Source organism: Eurytemora carolleeae, unplaced genomic scaffold, assembly GCF_000591075.1.
Source record: "Eurytemora carolleeae unplaced genomic scaffold, Eaff_2.0 scaffold993, whole genome shotgun sequence".
NCBI classification, from domain to species: domain Eukaryota; kingdom Metazoa; phylum Arthropoda; class Copepoda; order Calanoida; family Temoridae; genus Eurytemora; species Eurytemora carolleeae.
This window is the reverse complement of record NW_019396879.1, coordinates 74505-102169: the sequence shown is the minus strand read 5'-3', so window position 1 is coordinate 102169 and position 27665 is coordinate 74505. Positions and strand designations below refer to the sequence as shown.

Below are 27665 nucleotides of genomic sequence, written 5' to 3'. Positions count from 1 at the left end.
ATTTGTAATAAATAAATTGATATTTGTAATCAATATATTCATGTTTGTAATCAATTTATTCTTATTTGTCATCAAAATATTCTTATTTGTAATAAATATATTGATATTTGTAATCAATATATTCATATTTGTAATCAAGTTATATTCTTAATTGTAATCAATGTTTTCTTATTTGTAATCAAAATAATCTTATTTGTTATTAATATATTCTTATGTGTAATCAATATATTCATATTTGTAATCAAGTTATGCTTATTTGTAATCAAAATATTCTTATTTGTAATCAATATATTCATATTTGTAATCAAGTTATTCTTATTTGTAATCAAGTTATTCTTATTTGTAATCAAAATATTCATATTTGTAATCATATCTTAATTGTAATCAATATTTTCTTATTTGTAATCAATATAATCTTATTTGTTATCAATTGTTACGTGCGTACATGAGTGAACAAAGCACAAATTACGATTGTAAAAAAAAAATATTTTCATTAAACCAATTTGTCCAATGTATTTTTACAAGTTATATATTTATCCCTTTTACATATTTTGTACTTCGTATTTAAAGGTTAACAATAGGTGCGTAAAAAAGGCAACCAGGCGACGATCAAGCCTGGTTCAGAAAAACAAAGCAGTCTTGAAGAAGATCTACCCTGTTACACACTCCTGTAAGCCGAGTCCATCAGCGCCTAATCCAATCAGGGTTCAGTCTTGTGTTTGTTGTCTATTCTGAACCAATAGAAATAAAATATCTTCTTATCCAATTAGATTCAAGAATTTGTTCAATCGGCGCTATCAGTAAATGGAAATATTTACTTCTACCATAGTTTCTATGGTGTACAAACAAAATATATCAAGGACTCCGAATCTTCAAAATCATCACCAACATTCAATAAATAAATCCACAAACTGTTATAAAATCATAAGTCCTAACTAACAAAAGTTCTATATGCTAAATAGGACATAGATTCTAATTTTCTATATATGTAATGCATTAACATTTATTCTAAACATTAGAAAAGAGAAATGTTGAAAAATCAAAATTTAAATGTCAAAATTATAATATTTTTTGAAGAAAAACTCTTGATTTTTTGTATCATCAATGTGTCCCTTTTCAGAAAATTTCTTGATTTTCCATATTTTCCACATGGACTTGATGAATTCTCCGAATATTTTCTGTATCCTGAAATATTTTTTTATTATTCAATAAAACGGACCGGACCGTAAGAGAAATTTCAAAATGACCCTCCACCGCCGACCGGAGTCACATTGGCACCATTGAAACCTTTATCTGATCATTACTGTGGAAGATATTGTCGTTTTTCTAAGTTTAAAAGTGTTTAACTACAGTGTGTCCGACAGTTGGTGAATGGTTAAAATGTCTTCTTCCATAATTAGTTAAGTTGTTTGATACTAAAGAGAATGATGACAAATATTATATGCCAATTATATTATTGTAAAATTGATTTCAAAGTAAAATTTATTTGAGAAATTATTTTCAAGAAATGACATGCAAAAAGTCTTTAATATCCAATATAATATATGGAAGAAGACATTCAAACTATTCAACAACTGTCATGTTTCGCGGGACACCCTGTATGATAATTCCAACATGTTTTTCTGTAGTAGAAATCACAATTAAAAATGACCAGTTTTCAAGATTATAAACATTGATACATAATTCATGCCTTTGAGCAGAGTCAGCTTTGAAGGGTACCAATGTAATAAAATTATAAAAGTGTGGTGGTATACCTGTTTTGTATCTTTAATATATGATGGATATATTCAACAATTTTGTATTATTTAATAAATTGGCATCTAGACAATTGTCAATTTTTAAGACAAGAAAATTGTAGACCAAATTTTAGAATTCTAGTGACAAGTGATAATTATAAAAAGAGGGACCCTCTAACATTTTCGCGAAATAATACTGCGTTATATATAAAAACGATATGGAAGTCGTCGTCCAGACTCCCTATGAAAGGGAAATGTACGCGTAATTTCATGTGACCCTCTATGCACAGATGACAATGCCCGATTTACATCGGTATCCTTGAAACCTTAATCTGATCAAAAATGTGGAAGATATCGTCGGTTTTTTTTTACTCGAAAAGTGTTCATTTCTGTAAGTTTCTCCATATTTTGCTTTTTATAAGCAAGAACCAGGGGGGATGATAGTTCTCTACTTGTGTGCTCAGTTATGCTGTACTGTACACTTACAACTGTTCACTAATATTGATATACTATAGGTTTCATAAGTTAGGCCGGAATCTCCTTATGATTAGCGTACATCATCTCTCTATACACTATAACCTCGTTGGCAAGAACTGCGCTTCAGTCACTTTCCCAGAGAAACCCCAGTTAAAAACAAAAACACAAACCTTAAGATATCTAACTTTTACTTAATCATGAGGAAGCTTTAAAAAGTACCGTTGTAAATAGGGCATTGTCGTCTTTGCATGGAGGGTCAATTGAAATAACGCTTACAGTCCCTTTAATTGGGACTGAGCGTGTAATATGCAACTTATGTTGAGAGAATTCCTTTTATTCTTCAATATTTGGTAGCCAAACTATTTTTTGAAAAGTTTAGAAGTTTTTTATGGAAATCACTTTTTTCATTCCATAACTCTTCTTTTAAAAAAATTGAACTGTCTTTACGTGTAAAAAAGATCAAATAATTTCAGTCACTCATCATGAAAGCAAACTAAAAATTAAATCTGGAGGTGGTATAGGGGCACAAAACACTACTGATAACCTTTTATACTTACATGAGAGTCAGTTTTGTGTACAAATACAGGATTGAAGGCACTGTGCAGCTCTAAAAACAAGCAGATACAGGGGGTCCCAATAAACAAGCAGATACAGGGGGTCCCAATAAACATAGGAATTTAGTGACGAATTAGAGATCGTCTTTGCTAAGAATTAGCATTGTATAATACCTGATTTCAAAAGCCATAATCTATTTAAGTCTGCTATAGAGTTTATTTTATGGAAACGGTAAATGGCTGCAAAAACGCGTTTTTAATCTCTCATCAAGATGAACAATGCAGACGGATATGCAGTGTTTATTCAGTCAAAAAATAAACAAAGAAATTGTAAACATAGCAGACCAAAATCCTACAGCTTTCTTAGTGGGTATAACTATACCAAATCAAAGAATTATTTAAAAAAACGATTCAGTTTTGTCTTAACCCCTAATTTATGTAATCAGTAATGATGCAACGCAAAAATTAGTATTATATAATTATACATTTCAGTAAGATGCGCAATTTATACTAATCGAAGGCAAATATTTTGCAAATTATTCGATTTCGGAGTAAATAGGGTTTATAAGTGTTCTAAAACTATATAAAGAAATTAATGATCTAGAACATTTTTGCGAAAGAGATCATTTTCTGAAAATTTTTTGTTCAATTTTAGAAAAATATTTCGGTTTGTACGGTTAGTTCATCTTTAATCTTAAATTACCTTGTTTTTTATCATTCAATCCAACAATAAGAGGTTTAAAATAAATGTTTCCTGGATTCATACTGCTTTCTTGATTCATACTGCTTTCTTGATTTCCTGGATTCATACTGCTATCTTGATTCATACGGCTTTCTTGATTTCCTGGATTCATACTAATTTCTTGATTTCCTGGATTTATACTGCTTTCTTGATTCATACTGCTTTCTTGATTTCCAGGAGTCATACTGCTTTCTTGATTCATACTGTGATTTCCTGGATTTATACTGCTTTCTTGATTCATACTGCTTTCTTGATTTCCAGGATTCATACTGCTTTCTTGATTCATACTGCTTTCTTGATTTCCAGAGATTTCTGTTTTGTTGATTTCTTCTTGCAAATTCTCTGATTGAATGTCCTCTGCTTGGATGTCCTCTGCTTGGATGAACTCAGCTGGGGTGCCATCTGCTTGGATGTCCTCTGCTTGGATGCCCTCTGCTTGGATGTCCTCTGCTTGCATGTCCTCTGCTTGGGAGCTCTTTGCTTGGGAGCTCTCTGCTTGGATGGCCTCTGCTTGGATGCCCTCAGTTTGGATGACCTCTGCTTGGTACCTCTCTGCTTGGGAGCTCTCTGTTTTGATGTCCTCTGTTTTAATGAACTCTGCTGGGGTGCCTTCTGCTTGGATGTCCTCTGCTTGGATGCCCTCTGCATGCGTGTCCTCTGCTTGGATGCCATTGACTTGGGTGCCTACAGCTTTATTTTCTGAAATGTAGGAAAAGCCTTGATTATTTTCCATGTTCATATCTTTATTGTAATCAAGATTAAAAGTTTCTTCCAAAGTTTCATCAGGTATTGAAACTTCTTCTCTTGCATTAATATCTGATATATCTGGTGAAGCATCAGAAAATTTTTGAGGAAGGACAGAAGAAGTGGAAGCTACATCCGAATTAGAATTTAATGTAGTAGAAACAGCTTTGAGAGCCCACAAGGGCCCAGACACATCTAAAGATATATCAGAAGTAATCGGAGATAATTCTGAAGCATCTAAACTAATATTTACAACCATTAAATCTTCAGACGAATTTTTGGGAACATCAGAATCAATTGGAAGTAAATTGGGAGCAATTTGGGATGCAGCTTTAACATTCGAAGCTCCTTGAGCAACAGTTTGGGGCCTATCAGACACACTGAATAGTCCAATGGATATGTTTGGAGAAACATAAGAAATAACAGGGGGTACATTCGACACTTGGGGGAAAACTGAGGAAGCTATTGGGGGTGCGTAAGGATAAGAAGGAGAAACTTTAGTCCAATGAATTATAGAGGAATGATCAGATATACTTTTAGACGAATCAGCCTTTTCCATCTTGGCTTCATATTGATTGATATTTGGTTGATTTTGTATTGCGGCTTCATATTGATTGATACTTGGTTGATTTTTTATTGTGGCTTCATATTGATTGATGTTTGGTTGATTTTGTATTGTGTCTTCATGTTGATTGATATTTGGTTGATTTTGTATTGTGTCTTCATATTGATTGATCTTTGGTTGATTTTGTATTGTGGTTTCATGTTGATTGATATTTGGTAGATTTTGTATTGTGTCTTCATATTGATTGATCTTTGGTTGATTTTGTATTGTGTCTTCATATTGATTGATCTTTGGTTGATTTTGTATTGTGTCTTCATGTTGATTGATATTTGGTAGAGTTTGTATTGTGTCTTCATATTGATTGATCTTTGGTTGATTTTGTACTGTGTCTTCATGTTGATTGATATTTGGTAGATTTTGTATTGTGTCTTCATGTTGATTGATATTTGGTAGATTTTGTATTGTGTCTTCATATTGATTGATCTTTGGTTGATTTTGTATTGTGTCTTCATGTTGATTAATATTTGGTAGATTTTGTATTGTGTCTTCATATTGATTGATATTTGGTTGATTTTGCATTGCTTCTTCATATTGATCTATTTTCGCTTGATTTTGATTAAATAGTTGAATAGCAGATTGATCATCATGCTTTTCAGTTGACTGTGGTTGAGGTTGATTGTTAATGGTATCAGTGGTTCGATAATCCTGTTGATTTCTCTTTGCAACATTATCCAGAATTTCCCATTCCATCCCATCATCAATATATCTGTAGCGAGGAATATCTACAAATAAATATTTCAATTTTATTAGTTCACATTTATTTGCTGTAAAGGGAACTAAACACTTGCCTCAAACTCTAATTTTCTATAAATCCTTATATCTTTGCAATTTTATTTTGCTGACCTAATATTTCAAACTACAAAGTTTGTGTAGTTTAAATAGTAATAGTTTGAAATATCTAAGATAAGCACCAAAGGTTGCAAAGATATGTAAAAATTGAAGCTTGAGACAAGTGTTAAATTTCTAATTCTTACATTCAAAACTTCTTTCAGTGGAAACCATAAAACTGGGGAATAAAAAGACGACTGTTAAACTCAAATTATTATTTTAATAGTCCATTGAACATGAATTAGGACAATAATGTATTGCACACAGACCCATTTAACTTGATAAGTTGATTTTTTTGAGCTTCTGGTAAAACTATTTGTGTTAGCCAACGAGGTTAGCAGCAAATAAAATTACTCAAATCTCGTCTTTATATTCTTCAGTGTCATGGGTCCTATGCTGTTTATGACAATTTTCAGATTTTAATTATAAAACCAAATCTTGAAATGTAACAGAGGTTTTGTTAAAGAAATATAACTTGTTTTTTTTTACGTAGCCACAGTGTGAAAGAATTATATATTCTTCATTTTTCGCCTTTATGACTAGGAAAAAAGAGCGGAATGAAAAGTTTTTTTTCTCTCAAATACCTATTTTTCGTATCAGTGAAGTCACAATATGATTAACCCTATCCTATGGGGGTGAGGGGGGGGGGATTGTATAACTCGAAAAGTATTGGTTTGAGGCTGTTCAAATTTTTTACTTTTCTATAAATTTAGACAAGCCCCTCACTCCCCTCACTTTAGGTTAAAGCTGGACTTTAATACCTACTGTCTAAGTCCTCAGGCATAATATCCTTAAATGCTTTTTAAAATTTTACTAACATAGACATAATCTATATTTAGACCCACTTCCTGTCACTGTATTTCAACATTTTATAGCTCTTTGAAAAGTTTACAACAAAAGGAAGCAGATTGGACAATTCAAACTTTGAGTCTGAAAATGTAGCAATTTTTCGCAAATTTGGATTTTGTTGAGCATTTCAAAAATGTATAATGTATCATATTCCAGGTAACAAACTGAGAAATTTCCCCAGATTTTCCAACCGTGGTGACTTTCTTTGAAGAATTTCCGAGGAATTTCTCAAGAACCATTTCATGTAACTAATTCCTCGGAAATTCTCGAGAAGATCCCCTGCAGAATTAGTCCCCAAGATGAGAGATTTTTGTGGGGTTATGAGTTTTGAGACTCAGTTTCGAGAAATTCATGAGAAATTCTCCGGAACTTTTCCCCAAGAAATTCTTGAGAAATTCTTCGGAACACTTCTCTAGAAATTCTCAGGACTTGGTCACCAAGTTCATGGATTTTTAGGGGAACTAAATGAGAGAATTAGTTACGAGAATTTCCAAGGATATTCTCTGGAATCTCCCCCAAGAAATTTCTAAGAACTAAACAAGAGACATAGTATAAAGATATTCCTGAGAGTTTCTCCGGATATTTCTGAGAATGATATGCAAGCAACATTTAGAAAAGATGAGTTTTTGAAAAATCAAAATTGCCAAAAAAAATATTTTTTTTTGGCCCTAGATCAAACGATTTTGACGATATCGATCCAAAAAAACAAATGGGCAGTTATCATCGGTTCCTCACGCATCTTTTGATATGGGATCCACATATTTTGTAAAAAAAAAATATTTTTAAAGAGTAACTTTTGATTTTTTCCACCCTTTAAGTTGTTTTCGCATGGCACTTAGATTTAAAAAATGGTTATACATGTTTATTTTCATGAATAAATTCTTTTGCATAAATGCTTATATTTTAACTTATTCGAGGTCTTCCCAGTCTTGGGAGTTGATGGAATTACAGCAGGATGTTTAAAGCAAAGTTTGAAAGATGTACTCAAACAAATGTAATAAATATATGAAAGAAAAACTTTGTAAAAATCTTGCTGATTTGAATTATTTATTAAAATTTATAGGTAAATTTTTGAATTATTAAACACATATGTATGGGTGAAACCTGATCCAGCTTCTGTCGCTGCTGGAGATATTGGAGATAGTGACGAGAAGGATGTTGACGAGGAGGATAATTATGAAGATGACAAGGATGATGGTTAAATGGCCGAGAACTAAACTGACCAAGGTAATGACAGGGTAGAAATAGTTTTTTTTTGAAAGCTTATGCTTTGCCAATATCTCTTCTGTCCGATTGATTTTAATGATCTTTTTTAAAAGCAGACTAAATTTAAATTGGCTGACATTTTCACTAAAACAGAATACAATACGAAGCTTGAGTGAAAAGTGGAAGTAACTATAACTGAATATTGATATAAACCTGGTCAACGCCGGTTTTCTAACTTATCATAAATGTACACAATATATTTTGATTTAGGTTAGATCTATTGTGTCAATTGTTTCTGCAAGACATTAGGCTTTGAAGTAGAAATATTTTTCCTGGATTTACAACCTCAGGTACCGCACATAATTGTTCACACTCCGCAGTGCACGTAGTACATAGCGAACAGACAAAATTGAAATAGAATTGAAATGTCGGATAGCGTTTTCGGATAGCGTTTCTGATTTAGGATAAAGAACACACAGATACGAAAATTTTAGGATAATACATGGCGTATATGGACACCCCCATGCACATGCACACCCCCATACGACACACACACACACAGAGCAAACATATAGCACACGATACACAAAACATGTAAAGCTGCGATTCACAACAGTACCATAGATAAATAAATAAACATAGATAGCTTATGTACGCAAAATCAACAAGAATTGTATAGTCCGCGAACTCATACTTCTAGGGGTCAAAGTGTACTTCAATGATATGCGGGGTGGTTTGGTGTTTTAATGGATTTCATAATAGGGTGTAAAATAACTCCGGGAATGGAACTATTTGAATAACAATATTTCACTGAGCAATATATCATATTGACGAGAACCGAAGAAGGACATGAGACAGACTAAACTAACTTAAAGTTCTCTCTACAGAACTCATGTACACCACAAGTACTCAATGACATAAGAACAGCCAATATTCACAACCGACCATAGTAAACCTATATAATAGGAATATCTTTAAAACAACTCTGTACATTTATATCTTTCAAGATGACAAATGTCGTCTTATGCGCAATCTATCTTTATCTATGAACAGTACCCTTGAAACATTTATTAATAATGCGGGAGATAATGTTGTTTCGTCGTTTAAATTCTGATTATTCCCATATTAATGTTTAATTCAGTTTATCAGACTAAGCTTTTCCCTCATAGTTTCAGCCTGATCCCGGCCCGGGAACACGGGCACCAAAGAGCTGGATCAAGGCCCATTTTGATATGCTTGAGGGTCCAACTTCAGAACCTTGAAGGATTCGGTTGTGAATCAAAATTATTATCTTAGTATGGAGGGTTACTTGAAATTACGCTTACAATTACTTTTAATCAAATTAAAAATAAAATCGGTCACAAATATATCAAACAAACAGAGAAAGCTTGCCATTTGTTTAGTAGTATTCATGTAAGAAATTTTAGAAATTTCAAAATAGGTCACCGCACAGAGCCAGGAAAACGAGGATTGGGATGGTGAGGGTGATATCTTCAAAAATGATGAAGACGACAATATTCATTATCAGTTTAGATAAAAAAAGAATTAATTCGATTTTTAAATTAATGAGACGGTGCCGGAACACAAACTGACAGGAGGGTTCTAACTTGAGCAAGAAAGTTTGAATATGTAATAAAGCTCTTTACAGAAGTGTTGTACTTTGCGGTAGTAGTATTGGTGGTATTTGGTGTCAAAGTAAAGTAAAGCTACAAGCTAAATTTACTTACTCAAATTGCAAATTTGAAGAGCTCATGAAATTTTGACCATTTTAAAAGTCTTAATTATTCTGGTCACTTAACATCTTATTTGTTTCATATGGCCCTACCCCCACACCTTCTCTTCCCAAACCATTAAGATCATTACCCATTGCCCATCTCTACCCTTCGATGTGTCATGATTATTCTTAAATGATTAATTTATGATACAATTTTAAGAAGTAATTTAAGAATCTTAGTTTTATGAAAACATTATGTATCAAAAACCACTATTTATAAAAAGTATTGTAAAAAAGACCAGACCATTATATTTGAGAACTAAATTTGTACTAAATTTGTCCATGTTTCTATGTAAAAAATCCACTTAATTTTAATGGAAAAATTGTCCTTCACACAATTATTTGAGATCTCTTACAATTTAATATAATCTGTTTTTCATTATTTTTAATTGGACGAATTGTATCAGTATTCTGTTTTTTTTCCTCAGAAATTGTTAATACTGATTCCTCAGAAATTCTAGGAATTAGATTCGTAAAGTAATCGCATAATTAATTTCGTTGAGGTTCTTTTTGAACTCAAGAATTTCTTTGGTTTTTTTGGGGAACTCATTCTCAGGAAATTCTCGAGAAAATCCCCAAATTCAGGAATTTCCCCAGAATTATCATCAAGACTTTCTCCGGAAATGGAATCAGGAATTTCTCCAGAATTGGTATCAAGAATTTCTTTGGAATTGGTGTCAGCAAATTTTTCGGAATTGGACTCCAGAATTTCTCCAGAATCAAACGGTGAGAATTTCTCCAAAATTGGATTCAGGAATGTCTATGGAATAAATTTTGGGATTTTCTCAGGAATCGAACTAGAGAATTTCTCTGGAATTTGTATCAAGAATTGTTCCGGAATTGGATTCGAGAATTTCTCCGGAAATAATTCCGGGGAACTTCTTGTAATCATTTCCGGAGAAAACCCCAAAATCAATTCCAGAGAAATTTTTAAATTTTTTATGAGAAATTCACGGAATTTCTGTTAACATTTTCACCGGATTTTCCCGTGAAATATTCCTGGGAATTTCCGCTGATTTTTCGCAAAATTATTACATGGGATCTTGTGCAATTTTTATTTTAAAATAAACATTTGGATTTTTGCAAATTTGCAGTGGGAACAGGATGAAACCCGATTTTTTTCTCCAAACTGTTTTTTTTTACTGTTTTCCGGAATTTACCTCTATCCCCTACAAGTACCCAAGTACCAGCATCTGATCCACGGACAATAAAGCCGAGAAGAATAGAAAGTAAAATCATTTTATTCCTTTCTGAAAAATAAAAAATATTTAAATCATTTACAGTTCACACTGGACTAGACCGTAGGATAAGGTTCAATTTATGCAACATTACTGTTACGACTTTGTGACCTCATGCTCCTTTAGTTTTGATTTTCCGCCCAAGTTTGAAGAAAGCATTATTTATACGGTAAAATATTATAAATCCAAAACATGGTTGTTCTTCTAAGTAACTGTTCATGATTAAACACATGTAAAGATTTCCATTTACCCAGCAATTTACTTTTGTTGACGTACATGTATAAACTGTTCTTCACTGCGAACGGGAAGAGGCCAAGGGGTAAGATATATTTTTCAATTGTCAATTTTTCCTATTTAAGTTTATCATTTTTTTAGCATAATTTTTAATTCATCCTTCAGCAGAATAGTTAAGTGTATAAATTTTCCCAAAGTATTTGGTAATATAAAGAGAAGGCATTGGGATTTATACGCAAAACCAGACGCCTCAATTGGTTTAATTAAGAAGCCACAGAATGTCGTCTTTTTTATAATTAAAAAAGATTTAAGAACTTTTAAAGCATATCTCTCACGAAAAACTTGTTTTTTGTTTACGTAATTTGCCGTTAGAAATGCATAACTTTAATATCTTTGTGGAGAAACTTCTTAAAACAGATAGCAATGTTTGGTTTGCAGTTTGTTTGCCACTTCAAACCAAGTTTTTTTGGGCCTTGCTCACTTTACCGGCCTAGAATTCTGCTTTAAACTTACAGAAAACTGATTTTGTGCCCCCCCCCCTCTTATGAAAATTACATAAATAATTTATTAACGCTTGTAATATATAAGTGTGCATATGATCGAATAGTGTTTACTAGTTAAAAAAAGATATCAGTATTTTTTTCAAAAAATGTTTTTTTAGGGGGGGGGCAAAAATGTGCCCCCCCCCTACACAAATGCTCTCGTACGCCCCTGCGTCTTTACTCTTTAAAAAAAGTTTTTAAATTCCTATCTTTCTGTGAATTAAATATTTACATTTACTAGCTGTATGATTTAAGATGAAACTAAGTTCTAGATTCTGAACCTGAACCTTTAAAAGGTTTCAAGATAAACAACACAATGCTACCTAAGTGCCCGTGGAAAATCAGAAACACCTGAATTTTTTTTAGAATTTAGACAGTCATAGATATGTTGCCTATATCCGGCTGGATCGAATGGATTTTCAAAAAACGAATTTTAAAATTTTTTCTTTTTTATTCATTCTAAAAAAATCCACGGTCAACGCCGGGCCCTTGCACTAGTATTTAATTAATTAATTTGAATACTCAAACATAATTCACGTCAAAGAATATTGAATATTTATTGTAAAATAAAAGTGCAAGTAACAGTGAACACAAAGTGGATAAAGGATTATATTTTAAAAAAACAGATCGTTGAATTAAGTTCAAAAGTTTGTACTTAAACGCAAATGCGCAATTCCGTAATAATTTTGCGCAATGAACGCAACGGAATTGCGCGCAATTCCGACAAACTTTCTTGCATTTGTGTTTCAATTTTTTGAGAATATTAATTCAAACTTAATAAATGCAATAAATGCAATTAATCATAGTGCAATTCCGTTCAATAACATTGAGTTTTAAAAAATCAATTCAAACTGAACTTTACTAACATTTTAGTCTCAAATGCTAAGAAAATTGAATTTAAACTTAATTTTTAATTTTACAATATTCATATACAGCGAATACAGCAAGATTACCAGAAAACTGTGGCATAGGAAGACGACTTTTAGACTCTAGATAAGACTAAATAAGTGATTTAATAAGTTCCTAATTAAATTTTTTGCTTTGTGACGACATCTAATACACTGTAATGTTGTCTTTCTGGTTTTCACTGTAGCGAAATATCTAATATTGATTAAATGAATCTTACAATTTTAACAAAAAAATGTATTTATAGTAGCAACCACAAGAAACTTAAAAATTTTTAAAATATCAACCCTCGACTATTTAAAAATCTACAAAGACGACTTTTACCCATTTACAATCTGCTGCATAAATTTGTATGTCACAGTTCAAAATTATTGATTTTTTAAATGGATTAATATTTGCAAAAAATTCCCTCGCACGCAACTCCACGAATATTTGATTGATTCCTTGTTCGCAATTATGGCTCAATTCCCCGCAATGAAATGGCGCAAGTGGAAGCAAACATTGCGCGCGACGGAATTCCGATTGTAAACCTTAATAAAAACATATAGTAATAACCAGAAGACTCTGAAATAGGAAGACGACTTTCATGCTCTTAATGTATGACTTTAATTAATTAAATGACACGAAGCACAGCAATTACGCGGTGTAAACAGACTTATTTCAGTAAGTAGTTGTATAAGGATCTAGTAGAATTATTTTCTTTGTAGTATAACCCAAGTATCACTACAATGTCGCCTTCATGTTCCTTTGTTTTCTGGTTCTCACTGCATACGATGTTATATATTTAGAAATATATTGTTTTTATCATTTAACTGTATTTATTGTTCATTGGTAAAATTAGTAACTTATGTCAGTCGTCATACCAATCCAATGTTTTCATGTAAGATCGAATCTTCTTAATGGAAACTCTCTTTCGCATTCAATAAAGTATACATCACTAAGAACTTTTTTATTCATAATAAATAGTAAATTGTTTAGTAATCAAAATACAGAATTAAGAGAATGGAGATGAATGAAAAACATTAGTGATGACTGATGATTAACTAAACGCGAACCTATTCTTTTTCAATAGAACTATTACTTAATTTTTTTTTAGGATTCAGGTAGTATTCAGAATAAAGGTCACCGATGAGCCCCCTCCCCCATTAAACATTTACAATTGAAAAATTTCAGCATAACATGACGATAAAAGAAATAAGAAAAACAAACTTACCCCCCACCACAGAAGGGAAATAATTTAAAAGTAACATTTTCCTTACAAAATTTATAAAAAAAACTAACTATCGAAAAATTACTCTATAGAATAACAGTAGTTTTATCATGAGTTCTGAATGAATCACGTAAGCGCTTCAAGCTGGTAAACAAAATAAACCACGTGACTTGAAGGTGAGAAAATCCGGGGAACTAATCCAGTGAAGCAAAAAAAACACGTGGATAATATACGTACAGGAATGAAACAAAAGTGTTCAAACAGGGAGGTAATTTATCTGTATACTGAGTATTCAGAAATAGAAAAATACGAGATGATAACATATAAAAAAAATAGTGTTAAACGCATTTTTGGTATGTTGCAAGCACGGGGATCAGAAAGTGTAAAGTTTATGGAGTACATTAAGCATTCAAACATGGTTTGAAATGCAAACTTGCATTAATGTGTTAGTTAACTAGTCAAGGTAAATCATGTAATCTTAGAATTTGTGTACACTGGTATAACGTACACTTCACGCCAGAAGAATATCTAGTTTAGTTCAAAATTTATCTTGTCATGGTTACGAACTAATTAAAGATATCGACATCTTTTACTGTTCTAAGCATGTCTTATGAAAGTTGACCTCCTCTCCAGTTTGTGTGCAACTGTTTCTTTGAAGGTTGACCACCTCTCCAGTTTGTGTTCAACTGTTTTTTTTAAAGGGCTGACACCTCTCCATTTTATTTTAAACTGTTCTCCTAGAAAGTTGACCTCTTCTCCAGATTGTGTACAACTGTTCTATGAAGGTTGACCACCCCTCCAATTTATGAACACAACTATTTCAAGAAGGTTGACTTCCTCTCCAGTTTAATTACAACTATTTTAAGAAGGTTGACCTGCTCTTCGCTTCATGTACCCAATTATCCGTGTAATAGCTTCTAATCTTCTCTTCAGTGAAGTTTGACACAAAATTTGTTGCTGAAAAAAAAATTTAATTAGTTTAAGAGAAAAATAAAGAGGATTTTAAGTTACATATAGATAAAGATAACCTTGAAATTAAGTAAGTAAGTAGATTCCTTTGAACAAAAATTACTTAAATATAAGCTTACACTGAATCTACATGAGCTAAGGTTTCTAAGAGGAGGACCATGGACCCACTTAGATTATGATTCATAACAACATGGACAATGAATCTACATAAGCTAAGGTTTCTAAGATTATGATTCATAACAATATGGACACTGAATCTACATGAGCTAAGGTTTCTAAGGTTTCTTGAATTTATTTGTGATATTCAGTCGTCAACCTTTTTTCCCATATATGATTCTTGAAACAATAATCCCAGAATTCTCGTAGTCCTGACATTTCCAAAATGTGGTCTGCCTTTTTTGTGCTTTAAACATTACCGGAGATATTTAGAATTTTGTTCAGATTTCCCTTTTATTAATACAAATCAAAATTGTCGAAATCTGAACTAAATTCTAAATTTCTCCATTCTCCGGTAATGTTAATAGCACAAAAAAGGCAGACCACATTAAGGAAATGCCAAGACTAGGGGGTATTTTGGGATCATTAACACAAGAATTTTACTTCTAAAATAAGGTTTACGAATAAATGCCGCGGATTTTTTCAAATATCAAAGACGACCTCCAATTCGTCTTGCTACTGTCATGTTTCATGGGACACCCTGTATCAGAGCTAAGGTTTTAACAGGAGGACCTTAAACTACTTGGATTATGATTTTTATCAATATGGACACTGAATCTGTCTGAGCTAAGGTTTCTAACAGGATGAACCCTGGATCAACCTGAGCTAAGGTTTCTAACAGGATGAACCCTGGATCAACCTGAGCGAAAGTTTCTAACAGGATGGACCCTGGACCTTTCTGAGCTAAGGTTTTTAACAGGATGAACCCTGGATCAACCTGAGCTAAGGTTTCTAACAGGATGAACCCTGGATCAACCTGAGCTAAGGTTTCTAACAGGATGGACCCTGGACCTTTCTGAGCTAAGGTTTTTAACAGGATGAACCCTGGATCAACCTGATCTAAGGTTTCTAACAGGATGAACCCTAGATCAATCTGAGCTAAGGTTTCTAACAGGATGAACCCTGGATCAACCTGAGCTAAGGTTTCTAACAGGATGAACCCTGGATCAACTTGAGCTAAGGTTTCTAACAGGATGAACCCTGGATCAACCTGAGCTAAGGTTTCAAACAGGATGGACCCTGGATCAACCTGATCTAAGGTTTCTAATACGATACACCCTGGATCTTCCTAAACCTATGTTTTTAACAAGAAATACTCTGGTCCTACTTGGGTTATGGTTTAATATAGACCCTAAATCTACCTAACATTATGGACCCTGGACCAACCTAAGACAACGTTTTTAAGAGGATGGACCCTGGACCTACCTGAGCTAATGTTTCTAGCGGAAGTATGGCCAGGACCCACCAAGACCATGCTGGCCCTGATTGAGAACTCCAATATTCCCGTTCTACTTCCGGCATAACTCCGTAGTGGGATATTATATTTGTCTACAAATATTAAATATTTTAGACATTTTTCAATATGTAATGTATGCTCTAAATTAATGTTGAAATAAAAAATATGGAAAAAATTGTAGCATAGATTATATACAATTATAAGAACGATAATAATACGCTCCTTGAAACATTAAGATTGGGGATAATTGATTTGTAAAAATAAAATGCTCAAATAAAATGGTAAAAAGATTTGAAATAAAATTTCATTAGTCAAAGTATAAATTTATAAACAATTTTGAAGAAAAAATTTTAACTGAGAAAAATTCTCAAAAAATTGACAAAATTGGGATTATAACCTTACCTTAACACTAGGCTCCATATTATTGAACCAAGTAAGAGCTAGTCTCTGGGTCTGATCATGCAGATCTTTCAGCTCTAAAATTAAATAATCAAGAAAAAAGAAAAAAAGGGATAATAATTTTACAAAACTTCCATTAATATGTTACAATAATGACATAAATTGGATTGTTTGATTTAATCCATTTTATTTAAATCTTATGCCTAAAGCAGAGCAACAAAATTTGGACCATTGTTGAGATTCTACGGGCAACGTCGCCTACTATAGTATATACGCACTCCAATCTGACTTTAATTAAGATTCATTTAAAATCAAGGCAAGCAACTGACACCAAAGTAGTCCGGTCAAATATTTAATCCATAGCTTTAATAACCGTTAATTAAGAACACCCAAAAGTAGTATTAAAAATATGTTGAAAAGTTAAATTCAATAAATAATTTGTTTTTTTTTAAAAGACTAATGTCTAGTTTTTTATAATAAAATTGTGTTGTGTATAAATTCCATGATCAAAATAGTTGTAATTCCAAATTAATAATTTCTTAAAGAAAATTCGATGAAAATTGTTTGAATGATTCAAGCTTAAGAATAAATTGCTATTATTGAAAGAAAACCATGTTATTGTGAAAATTATGTTAATAGGAAAACTATATAAAGAGAAGAAAGGAATATTGAACACGGGTAATAAAGAATCCAGTTATACCTAGACTTTGTGTCATAAGCTATTGGAAATCCGGTTAAAGCCAGTGTCTAGATTCCAACTAAATCCGGATTTTGTATGACAATTAGTACCGGGATTATATACGATCTTAAATACAGTTAGACGAGGGAGGGGGTGCAGAGGCGCCATTAGCCCCGCTAAAATGACTTCCGGCCTTCAGATTTGCAGAATCGCCTCCACCATTTTAATTGAAGTTTTTTTTTGGTTTTTTAAATTCCTTAAATTGTGAAGAACTATTGCAGTTTTCTATATAGATAGACAAATTTTATATTATTTAACAAGGGGTTTCATGTACGAATCAAACAAAATCAGCCGCACAATTCACAAAACACAGTAGTTTTTTTTTTTAAATCCTTGAATTTGTGCTTTTATTGTATGATTTAGAAAACATTGAAGAACTATTTTTAGTTAATTATTTTTTAAATAGTCTAAATATCTATAACATGCTCTACTAACAAGACAGGACAGCGTGGTGTCCTGTACTTATATTTTACATGCTATTAAATTGGCCTGAAAAACAGCTAAACAGGGGATTTTGGGCCATGTAAATAAAAATTGATACATGGAGGAGGAAGGGGGGTTGTACATAATAGGACAGATCCTCATTATATTTGCATTTTTATGATTAAATTTAATGCTAAGGACTCGATAGAGTTAATATAATCTTGAAACTATGATGTCTTCAAAGATATCAAAGTCATTAATAAACTTTATGTAAACTTTTTACAAAAAAACCTTAAAATGAATTAATATTTCAAATTTGTTGATTAAGTGATTCTTAAAACTATTGCGGAGTCTACTACAGTGAAACCCTTAATAAAGAATACATCGAAAGAATTCATCAAATGTCGTATTCAACACTTTCTGATAATGGAATGTTGCAGATGTTTAGTTTTTTAATTAAATGATTATATGGAACTCTTTAAAACTGTTCCCGCATATTCATGGCTATTTATTTATTTTCGCAAACACATAAATTTACGTAATATAGAATAAAACTCAATGAAAAATTGTCAAGACAACATTTGATAAATTCTTCCGATGTATTCGTTATTAAGGGTTTCACTGTATGAATATTATATTTCGATTTTTGGTTGGTTCAGCCATTAAGGGTAAGCAAAATATAAAAACAGCAAACGGAGATCAAATGCGGGGTGTGGAGACAAAATGGCGGAGGCTCGGAAACGTAGCGAGAGGCAGATAGATCCGGATTTTATTCATCATGACCCCTGTTCCAGTGAACAGATGAGGGTTATTCAGATTAAAGGGACTGTAAAGGAAAAATGAAAGGGGGTATAGGCTGAAAGCTAATCACTTTAGCTCTTGATCGCGACCCATGAAAATTATATCTGATGTTCCCATCTCGAGAAATTGATTTACAACTTTGTCAAATTTATACGAAAATTAATATGTATATACAATTTTGTATAAAAGTAGTGGGTTTAATAAGATCAAATTCAGCATATATGCAACCAATCTGAAAACGATAATATCCCAGAGAAAGCTGATAGTAACTTAGGTTTACTCCAATTCTAATTTTTATTTGTTATTTCTATTTTATATAGATTTAATTCATAATATTATTTATACGTCCGTATTGCTTGACCAGAAATTCCACCAATGGCAGTGCAGTAAAGTGGTACGTGATACAGGCTGAGAAACGTGACCAGTATACTGCTTTGCCACTGGTGATAGTTCTGGTCACGTGATTTAAGTTTAAGTTTTTTTAAATTTTACATATATGAACTTTCGTATAATTTTAACACAGTTTTATATCAATTTCTCGAGATGGGAACATCAGATAAAACTTTCATGGGTCACGATCAAGAGCTAAAGTGATTAGCTTTCAGCCTATACCTCCTTTCATTTTTCACTTACAGTCCCTTTAAAGAGGCTTAAATCCAGATAGATCCGGATTTTATGCAACACTAACGTGTCCATTACTTTGAATTTATAAACCTAAATAAGATCAATTATACTATTTGGAAAGAAAAATTTATTAGATACTAAGTGGAGTACCCGGCGTTGCCCAGATTTTTATTACGTTCATAACGCCGTTTACCCGAGCTTTGATGATTTAACCTTAAAGTGCCCGGTGATACCTTAAAAAATATCAATTTTTTCCGGGGGGGGGGGGGCTCAGCCCCCGTTAGGACCTGAATATCCCCAGAAATCTTTAAATGGGGAATGGAACAAGCCCCTGGATTAGCAATAGCTTTCAATCGGATTATGAAAGTTTCATGTTTATAAATTATTTAAAAGAAAACTGATCAAAAACGTGTCAGTTATCCAGCACTTATGAAACCCAAACAAACTGATTAATATTTCAAAAGATAATTACAAAAATAAAAACTTCCATAAAAAGTCTAGAATATAAAAACGTGATAATTGCACTAAATTTATCAAACTCAACCAAGTTTAACTATAATTGATAAGAAAAGTATTTTATAAGAGATTTACACCTGTTACTAAATCAGACAGATTACAAAATGAACAAGTTAAATATGATAAGGAGTGACGACATAATTCTGGATGACGTCATGAAGTTCGGAAATCAGCACAAAACAATCTCAGAATTTTTTTCAAGAAAAACAACAAGATGTTAAATAATTTCTGCAGGAGGGGGGAGGGGGGGTCTAAGATCGTTAACAAAATCATGCGATAAGGTTTTAATCACTAAAAAATAAAATTAAAAATTTAATGTTGGAAATATGAACAAATCAAATCAGACTTTTAGGGTTGATGATATTGTTATTAATACTGAAAGTATTAATATTATATATAATAATTTTTTTCCTTACTTGAAGAAACAGGAACTAAATTAATTTTTGTTTGAACTGCTTAATTTATTGTAAGCCATGAATTCTGATAGATAAAAGTAAGTCAAAATTTAAAATATAAAAAATTATCGAGTGTACACTGTACACTGCATGGGCTACCCCACTCTATAAGTTGCATGATCTGAGCCGGTACAACATGTACTGTATCAACCCAGCACGTTTTATGCAACAAATGTAGCCTGGCAAGATCACAGCAAGTAAAAACAAACAGATGAAAACAAACACACAAACAAACTGGTTCCCTTCACGCCGTCTTACTATTAGATGAGCTTGGGAGTTCTGAAATTGTGGATATCAAGATCAATGCTACATCTACATCTTTTGTTAATCTGCAGATTAATTTGATCTTTATTCGATAACCCGCAATGTAATCGTACCCTAGTGGAAAAACTGAAATGAAGAGATACAGCGAATGGGATTTTAAGTATCCAATAGTTGCCAGCTCTGGTAAGATACGAGTTCTAGAAAATAAATGAGAAGAACCTACCAACTAAACTCTCTCCTTCTGGAACCAGATCGAATAGGAACTCGACTACAGCAGTACTGTATCCGTCCCGGGAGCCACGCTCCAGCACACGAAACCGTCTAAATGCAATCAATCAATCAATAAACAAATCAATCAATCAAATATCCAGGACACATATCGACATATTTTTAAACAATTAATTCAGATATTTCAGAATGATCGATACAGTGATCAAGTCAAAATCAAATAAAACCGATCAATCCCTGAGAATTGATTTATCTATGCGTAATATGGTGTGTACCTGGATCCTATAGTCTCTACAACGCTGCGTCCATCAGCAAAATATTTAATATCTCGTATTTCCAGCATAGTCCCGTAATCAGAAAATCTACACAAAATTACTATCATTCATTTTATTCAGCATCAACAACAAATGCAGCGGTAAAAAGTTTGACTTCAAGGTTACCCAGAAATAATGAGACCACGGAGTCTCAAGTCTAGTCTCTAGTCTCTACTTTGCGAATAATCGTAATACACGAAAGTCAATTTTTTTCAATCCGCCCCCCCCCTCCTCCTCCTCCCAAGTTCCAGTATGTGAGAGGGGGGGGGGGCGAAGCTAGGAATAATATAATTAAACCTTAGATGACTATTGTTACACAAACAAATTATCACATATATTATATCTATTATACATGTCAACCAATAAATCAATATGGATTATGAAAAAGAAGTTTTAAAAAAGAAAACAATAAAAGACTTCAGGATAAAGTACGCGGATGAACCTTGATTAATGATAAATATTTTCACTAGAAATATCACAGAAATGCTTTTCATTATTTCGTTAATATAAAAAATTTAAGAATAAAATAAAAAATGAGTATACTGATTAACTTTGCCACTAAAATGAACCCCGTGAAGACGAGGTTGAATTAATTACCCCCCCCCTCCCCATTCTTTAGAGGGTTTACCCAAAAAGGATTAACCTTCAGTAACGACTTATTCAGTCTATTTATTTAAATTCCTGGAACCCTATTAGATCACTCTTCTAAAAACCTTTACTAGATCAAATAATATGGTTAAAAAAGGTTTAATTAGTAGAATAGTACAAATTCAACCGTTAATATCATCGTATTCAACGAGTTCCAGGTTTAAGTATCATCGAGGGGAGGAAGGCCAACCACAACAATTTCTCGTCCGAGCCACCTCTAAATCCTCCAAGATAAAACTATTTTTAAAAAACTGGGCCACGTTAGGGCATAATTGAAATATCAAATTTTTGTAATTCGAAAAAAAGTTTCAATTGAATTAAAGATTTCAAGTTTAATGTCTTTAAAAATGTTCACCTTTTTTACGCGCATTTTCAGATATTCCGGTTGTAGAATGCAGCAAATAATTCCAAGTTTATTGAACTTCACTCTTTTTTGTTAAATATAGTGAAAACCATAGAATTTTTCCGGGTGGTTCCATGAGGAAAATTATAGGCAGAGGTATACCGAATATTTTGCTATTTATTTTATATCACGAAAGTTAGCCATTACAGAGGCAGAGGAGATTTAAGTTTTACCTAAATAAAGTTTAACATCATTCTCATGGGTTTGAAGATTCCAACATGATATTGCAATACTTTAGTCCATTCATATTTAATGCCCTAACGTGGCCAGATTTGAAAAAAATAGTTTTATCTTTTTTTATATTCCATTTTATCTCTTTTACAAAATCTAGCAGTACAATATCTTACCTTCTAATCATGAGTCGATATCTTGGTTCGAAAACGTGTAGAGGACATGGTATAAAAGGGAAGCTCATAGTGCACACAAATATAGGCACCTAGAACATTAAGCAATATTAATCAACAATGTCACAGTTTGAATAATGAAACGTTTGTAAGCTTTTCCTCATTTTTCTGCACTAATGTACACTTAACGTGTACACTGTACAATGATAAATAATATCCTCTTTATTACTTCAGTGTTTTGTATTTTTCTTAATAAAATTCCCAAAATGACCATTCCAGTAAATTAAAATCAAAACTTTGGTTTGTTTAGTTATTTTTATAATATCTAAATATTTGAATAATAAATAATTGTTCATATTAAGATGTTAGCTATAGCTGACAAAAAGGCTGAAATTCTTAACTGGAACCAGTGGCCGGGGGTAGCACAGGAGGAATATATTTTTATCCTTTAATTTATGGGTAACGTCGGACACTTAACTAGTTATTATTTTCTATATCGTATAAAAATCAAAATAATTATTTAACCTCAACTCTGCCGTCGGTTCTTGTTCCGGTCAACTCGGAGAATTCTTCTTCAACGAGATTCCGTCGATCCAGGTATTCAGAAGGAAGCATTCGACGGATAGTTTGATCAATAAACTCGTTCACCTCCTGATAAAATAATCATATTTTATTACTACTAGGGATTAATTCATTAAATAAAAATCTCCAAAAATACATTTAAGGATTCTGAAATGACTCATCTTCTCTGTAAAATAAATTACGTTTTTATTAGTCCTTTTTATGTGTTGAGCATTGATTCTTTTCTCGCAATTTGGTTACTAGCAAATATTTCTTTATCTTAATCGTTAAATAATTTTTACAGATTAAAGAAAAATAATCTGTTGTAGTTAAAAGTAGTTAAAAAGAACTAGCTTATCATTATTATTATTAAGATGTTCTACTAGACAAGTAAAATTTTTTTTTTCGATTTTAGGTCTCTTGGACCGGATAAACTTACCATTCTTCCAGCTATCACAGTTAGTTCTGCTTTACAGAGTGGACACTCTGAGCGATGGTCTAATGACCGGTCAAGACAGGATTTACAGTAGGTATGCCCACAGACAGTCGTCACAGGCTCCCAAAGTAATCTAAAAATATCAAGTTTTTTTGTAAAATTAAAATTTTGGCACAAGAAGAGCTGAACTATGAAAGTGTTTATAAAAAACTGACCTAAAACAAAGAGAGCACTCAAAGTCAGCGACATCCACTAACACTGGGTCAATAAATCTATTGGCAGGTTTAAAATTTTGTTCAGAGATCTGGAAAAATCGTTCCTCTATCTGTTCTATCGCCCTGAAAAGATTAATCAAATGAGATAAAGAACATTCCAATTTGAAAAATGTGAAAATAACTACGAACAGACTGTTTCGTAAAATTGGTTTTATCATTATCTGAATAGTGATAACGAGTTGTGGTTCAAGATTTCGGCATGAAATCTAAATTATTCAACAACGCTGTCCCCTTTCCATCATTCGGTAAAATAGTTGCTTCAACAAATAAAAAATTTTTCTTCTTCTTTTTTTTTCATATCAAGATAGTATCATTAGATAAAATATATATATATTAACTTGCTTTGTTTGATTTATTTATAATACCAAATTTTTACCTACACACATTCCTATTTCTAGGTATCAGCAGTCTTTTTCTCATTTCCGTCCCGGTCTCACTTTTATCATCATCGGCCACTCCTTCACTCATCCTGCTCACTACAGTCTTATCCGCCACACTCATATAGGACTCCTTTTCACTCCCACCCAACACTACACTCATAGCACTCTCATTCTCACTCTTTTCAAGCTCTAGCTTAGACTTTTCAGTATCAGTAGCCTCAACACCAGTCTCAACCCCAGCCTCAGCCTCTACCCCAGCCTCAGCCTCTACCCCAGCCTCGACACCGACCTCCACACCATCCTCGACCTTGCTAATCTCCTCTGAGACGAGTCTGAAGAGAACCTTGTATATTTCAGTCTTAACAAGCTTGGATATGTTCTCCTCTAGGACTAGACACTCGAAAAAGGAAACCAAGGCCTCGCCATGTTCTCCTAGAGAAAATCAAATAATAATGGAAACAAATTCTTCAAGTGTACAGTTTTGTTTATGGTAACATTGCTTTATAAGTTCCCTTAGGCAGCAATTTAATCAATGGTCGTAACGTTACCCCCCCCCCTCATTTAGAGACTAATCTTCGCCGCTTATTATCCGAGATTTGAAATGCAAGAGGTTTACGAGATGAAATAATCTTGATTTATTCTTTAACGAAGGCTGCAGACTAAACAAGTCAGTTTAGAATTAATTAAAATTTCCCATCATTCAGCAAGAACAGCTGCTTTTTAAAAAAGTTTAACGTTTAAGCTTTCCGCGCTTTTTAAAACGTTTTTTTTTACCTAATCCTTGTAGAGCCATTCCTTTTCTAAAGTATCCTTTCCCCCAGTCCGGTCGAATACTAATAGTTCGCTCTGCATCCTCTAGAGCCTCCTGATATCTACCAAGCTTGAAGAGAGCATGAGACCGATTGCTTGTCAACAGATGATCAGTCTCAACTGAAATAAAATAAATTTATTTATAATTATGCTCTAATTCTTAGGCTTGTTGTTTTAAAAGTATTTGAACAATGTAATTAAGTTACGTAAAAAGTGATCCACTGAATAAAATTGTATTTTAACTTGAAAGGTGAAAACTAAAAGCAGTAGTACTCAAAGTACCTTCCCTAAATGAGAGGAATTTCAAGTGACCCTCCGGCCCTAATCCGAAGACGCAATTCCAGATTTACAACGGTGCCCATAAAAGCTGTTTGATAAAAAATGAGATTTCTCTAAAAAGTGACTTGCGCAATTCTACTGCAGGAAAGAAAATTATTAGAATTGAACTCTTTTTAACATTTTATGTCCCACATAATTAATTAGATTAAAGGTTTTAAGATTACCGTTGTAAATTACGCTCAAGTCCCTTTAATAATAAATAATGAAACTTATAATAATTACCTAATGCAAATGCTTCTGAATATCTTATTACTGATAACTCTTCCTCTCCACGTTGAAAGAGTTTATTTCCCTCGTTTCTTCAGAAATAAACAATTATTTTTTTTTTCGTGGATTTATATGAACCAAACACATTGCTGGTTTAAAAAGATGATTTAGGAATTTTTAAACTTTTTTGGTTTAACAGTAGAATTCTATAATTAATTATCAAGCATTATCAATTATGAAGTATTAACTAAGTCAATGCATCACAAATACTGCATTTCAATATTAACTGAAAACTGCAGAAAAAAATCTTATTTTAGAGTTTATCGTGTGAAGTGAATTTAGAGTCAAACAACAAGACAAGTCCTTGCATTATTACAAAAGCAAAAATATTGGGTAATTCATTAATATTGAACAAACTAATTGATGGAAGTGCGTTGGGAGTTAATTTTGCAAAACCCCTTTTTAGCAATTATATTCTAAATCTGGTCTGAGAGCAATATCAAAATTTTACCTCAATTCGTAAACTTTCATTTCTTTCGCCCAATACTTCTTCACAAGTTCACTTACAAGGATAGAAGTCTAAAATAAGAAAAGTAAAGAATAATATTGAAACGTTATATTTCAAAAAATTATAGACTCCAATTTAGAATTTTAAAGGATACGGCGAGTAGATTGTTAAGTACAATAGATGGCAACGTAGTATTTGTACACTCTCATTATTGTGTCGGACAAAATTATTAATAATAATGATAATCTTAAAATTGAGAGCTTATCTTACAGTTGAATAAGTGCAATTTTATGCGTTATTTATTTTCGGTTTTTATACTTTTTATTTAATCTTATTAAAACATGTAAACTAATTTGAGAAAAATTTAGTTTTCCTTGTTATATTTGACACTTGTGACGTCGTGTATAATTGGTCCATTTCTCTGTTGCCACCTATTTGGGATCCGGTGATAAAAGGATCAGTTAACAAGCTGCAAGATTCAGACGACCGCTACTACACAAAAATCAAAATTTACCTCCTACTCCCCAAAGCATAAAATACGAAAAATTAAAAACTATTTTATCAGAATGCATCAATATCATCTGACAACGAAAATTAAAACTGTTCGGTAAAAAAAAACAGAGATTAGTGCAAAAAGTGATTATCAAACTATACTTGAACATTTTATTTCCAGCGCAGAAATATGTGATAACGTTGAATAAGTTGACACCATTTAAACATCTACAATATGGCAATGTTCCATAATAAAAAATAATTCTATAACAATGCACACCATGTAGTGATGTAAGAAAGGAATTTTTTATAATGAGAAAGTTACGTCACGTTAAATCAATGTGATACAACGCCAACGCTAAAGACATATTCAAGAGGGGTAAATAATAATTTATTTTCGCTAAAAATCGTCGCCTTTTAGTATCTTAGGAAGGTGTGAGCGGTGAACCATTTTTCAAGAATTCTTTTTCTTGAATTTGTAAATGTATCAAAAAGTGAGAAAAAATTATCTACTTAATACATGAGAAACTTGTTAAAATATAGAGGGGGGGGGGGGGGCCTTACACCTGTATACGCCCCTGCCATAGCTATCCCACCTTTATCTGAATGTTGTTGACTGGATCCTCGAGAACAGCACTAAACTTCTTTCCACACTTGCGACAACATTGGTTTGTCTCCTAAATTAGAAAAAATAATATTTTTTTGTGGAAAATAGTTTTTGTGCACGTCACAAAAAACTTTCCATTAAGTGTGGTTTCTTAAATTGGATTTTATTTTGAGGGTGTTAACTGATTCTTTTTAATATATCTGTACGTAAAAAACCCTCAGACAGGCGGTAAATTGGGAAGGGGGGGGGGGGCTAGAAAGCATAAACAACCCCCCCTTCTCAGACATTCAACCGAACATTGCACCTAAATTCAGAGATTTTAACTCACCTTTGACAAGCACTGTTTACAGGCAGTATGACCGCAAGCTACACTGACCGGATCAATCAGTATACTGGCGCAGCAGAAACAAGACCAAGGGTCGGTTAGAAACATGCGCCGACGGGCCCGAGGGTTTCTAGTAAACTGTTCTATCATCAGCTCACCAATGTCACTGAATAATTCAGAGTAAGATAATAATTCTGTCAATTCATTTTTTTTGTAGAATCAATTTATGTGATATAAATTGCCAAAAAACTTTATACAACTGAAGGCACAAAAAAAATTAAATTAATTTGTCAAGAACAAGAAAATTCGTAAGAAATGACGAAATTGGAGTAAAATTTTTAAATTTAAAATTGTTTGGATCCAAGTTTAGATTTTTTTTTTACATGGAATAAGTTCAATTTTAGTCTTTATCTAAGGAAGTCTCTTGGAAAATACGATATTTCCGTGTACTCCAACGAGGCTCTGCATCCTCTAGAGCCT

General features: G+C 32.6%; 2 protein-coding genes and 1 long non-coding RNA gene across 7 annotated transcripts in view; 1 reads left to right on the top strand and 2 right to left on the bottom strand.

The window, feature by feature from the left end:
* Window positions 1–513: 513 nt before the first annotated feature.
* On the bottom strand, window positions 514–10804 carry LOC111709656 (uncharacterized). 5 transcript variants are annotated; one of them, XM_023483434.1, is made up of 5 exons: window positions 10696–10804; window positions 3720–5600; window positions 3471–3680; window positions 2771–2820; window positions 514–1185 (listed from the first exon to the last, which is right to left on the bottom strand). In XM_023483434.1, exons 1-5 carry the CDS (start codon window positions 10772–10774, stop codon window positions 1117–1119), a joined length of 2289 nt encoding a protein of 762 aa, XP_023339202.1. In that variant the 5' UTR covers window positions 10775–10804; the 3' UTR covers window positions 514–1116. The 5 variants fall into 5 exon arrangements, with proteins under 5 accessions (XP_023339202.1, XP_023339204.1, XP_023339203.1 ...); XM_023483436.1 differs by having other exon boundaries at window positions 3471–3644; window positions 3729–5600; XM_023483435.1 differs by having other exon boundaries at window positions 3765–5600.
* On the top strand, window positions 7520–10689 carry LOC111709657 (uncharacterized). The gene is made up of 3 exons (XR_002766909.1): window positions 7520–7782; window positions 8032–8111; window positions 9203–10689. It is a non-coding gene; the product is annotated as an uncharacterized LOC111709657 (long non-coding RNA).
* Window positions 10805–13389: 2585 nt separating the features above from the next.
* The window catches only part of LOC111709652 (LON peptidase N-terminal domain and RING finger protein 3), a gene marked incomplete in the record, with an annotated part of 15422 nt that continues 1146 nt past the window's right edge, over window positions 13390–27665 (bottom strand). Inside the window, 15 exon segments of the mRNA XM_023483427.1 lie at window positions 13390–14622; window positions 16057–16179; window positions 16490–16563; window positions 20532–20629; window positions 20812–20911; window positions 22247–22337; window positions 22771–22896; window positions 23246–23375; window positions 23458–23580; window positions 23894–24329; window positions 24672–24827; window positions 25269–25345; window positions 25765–25832; window positions 26850–26930; window positions 27189–27351. Of these exon segments, the coding sequence (XP_023339195.1) occupies window positions 14527–14622; window positions 16057–16179; window positions 16490–16563; window positions 20532–20629; window positions 20812–20911; window positions 22247–22337; window positions 22771–22896; window positions 23246–23375; window positions 23458–23580; window positions 23894–24329; window positions 24672–24827; window positions 25269–25345; window positions 25765–25832; window positions 26850–26930; window positions 27189–27351 (1942 nt within the window).

Bases quoted from the DNA above. Each gene is read 5' to 3' on its own strand.
- LOC111709656 (XM_023483433.1), bottom strand. From the start codon at position 10,774: ATGATTTTACTTTCTATTCTTCTCGGCTTTATTGTCCGTGGATCAGAT. The intron at 5,601-10,695 runs GTAAATTCCGGA...ATTTATTTGTAG, and splicing joins GGTACTTGTAGGGGATAGAG to ATATTCCTCGCTACAGATAT. The intron at 1,186-2,770 runs GTAAGTATAAAA...AAAATATTTCAG, and splicing joins TACACAAAACTGACTCTCAT to GATACAGAAAATATTCGGAG.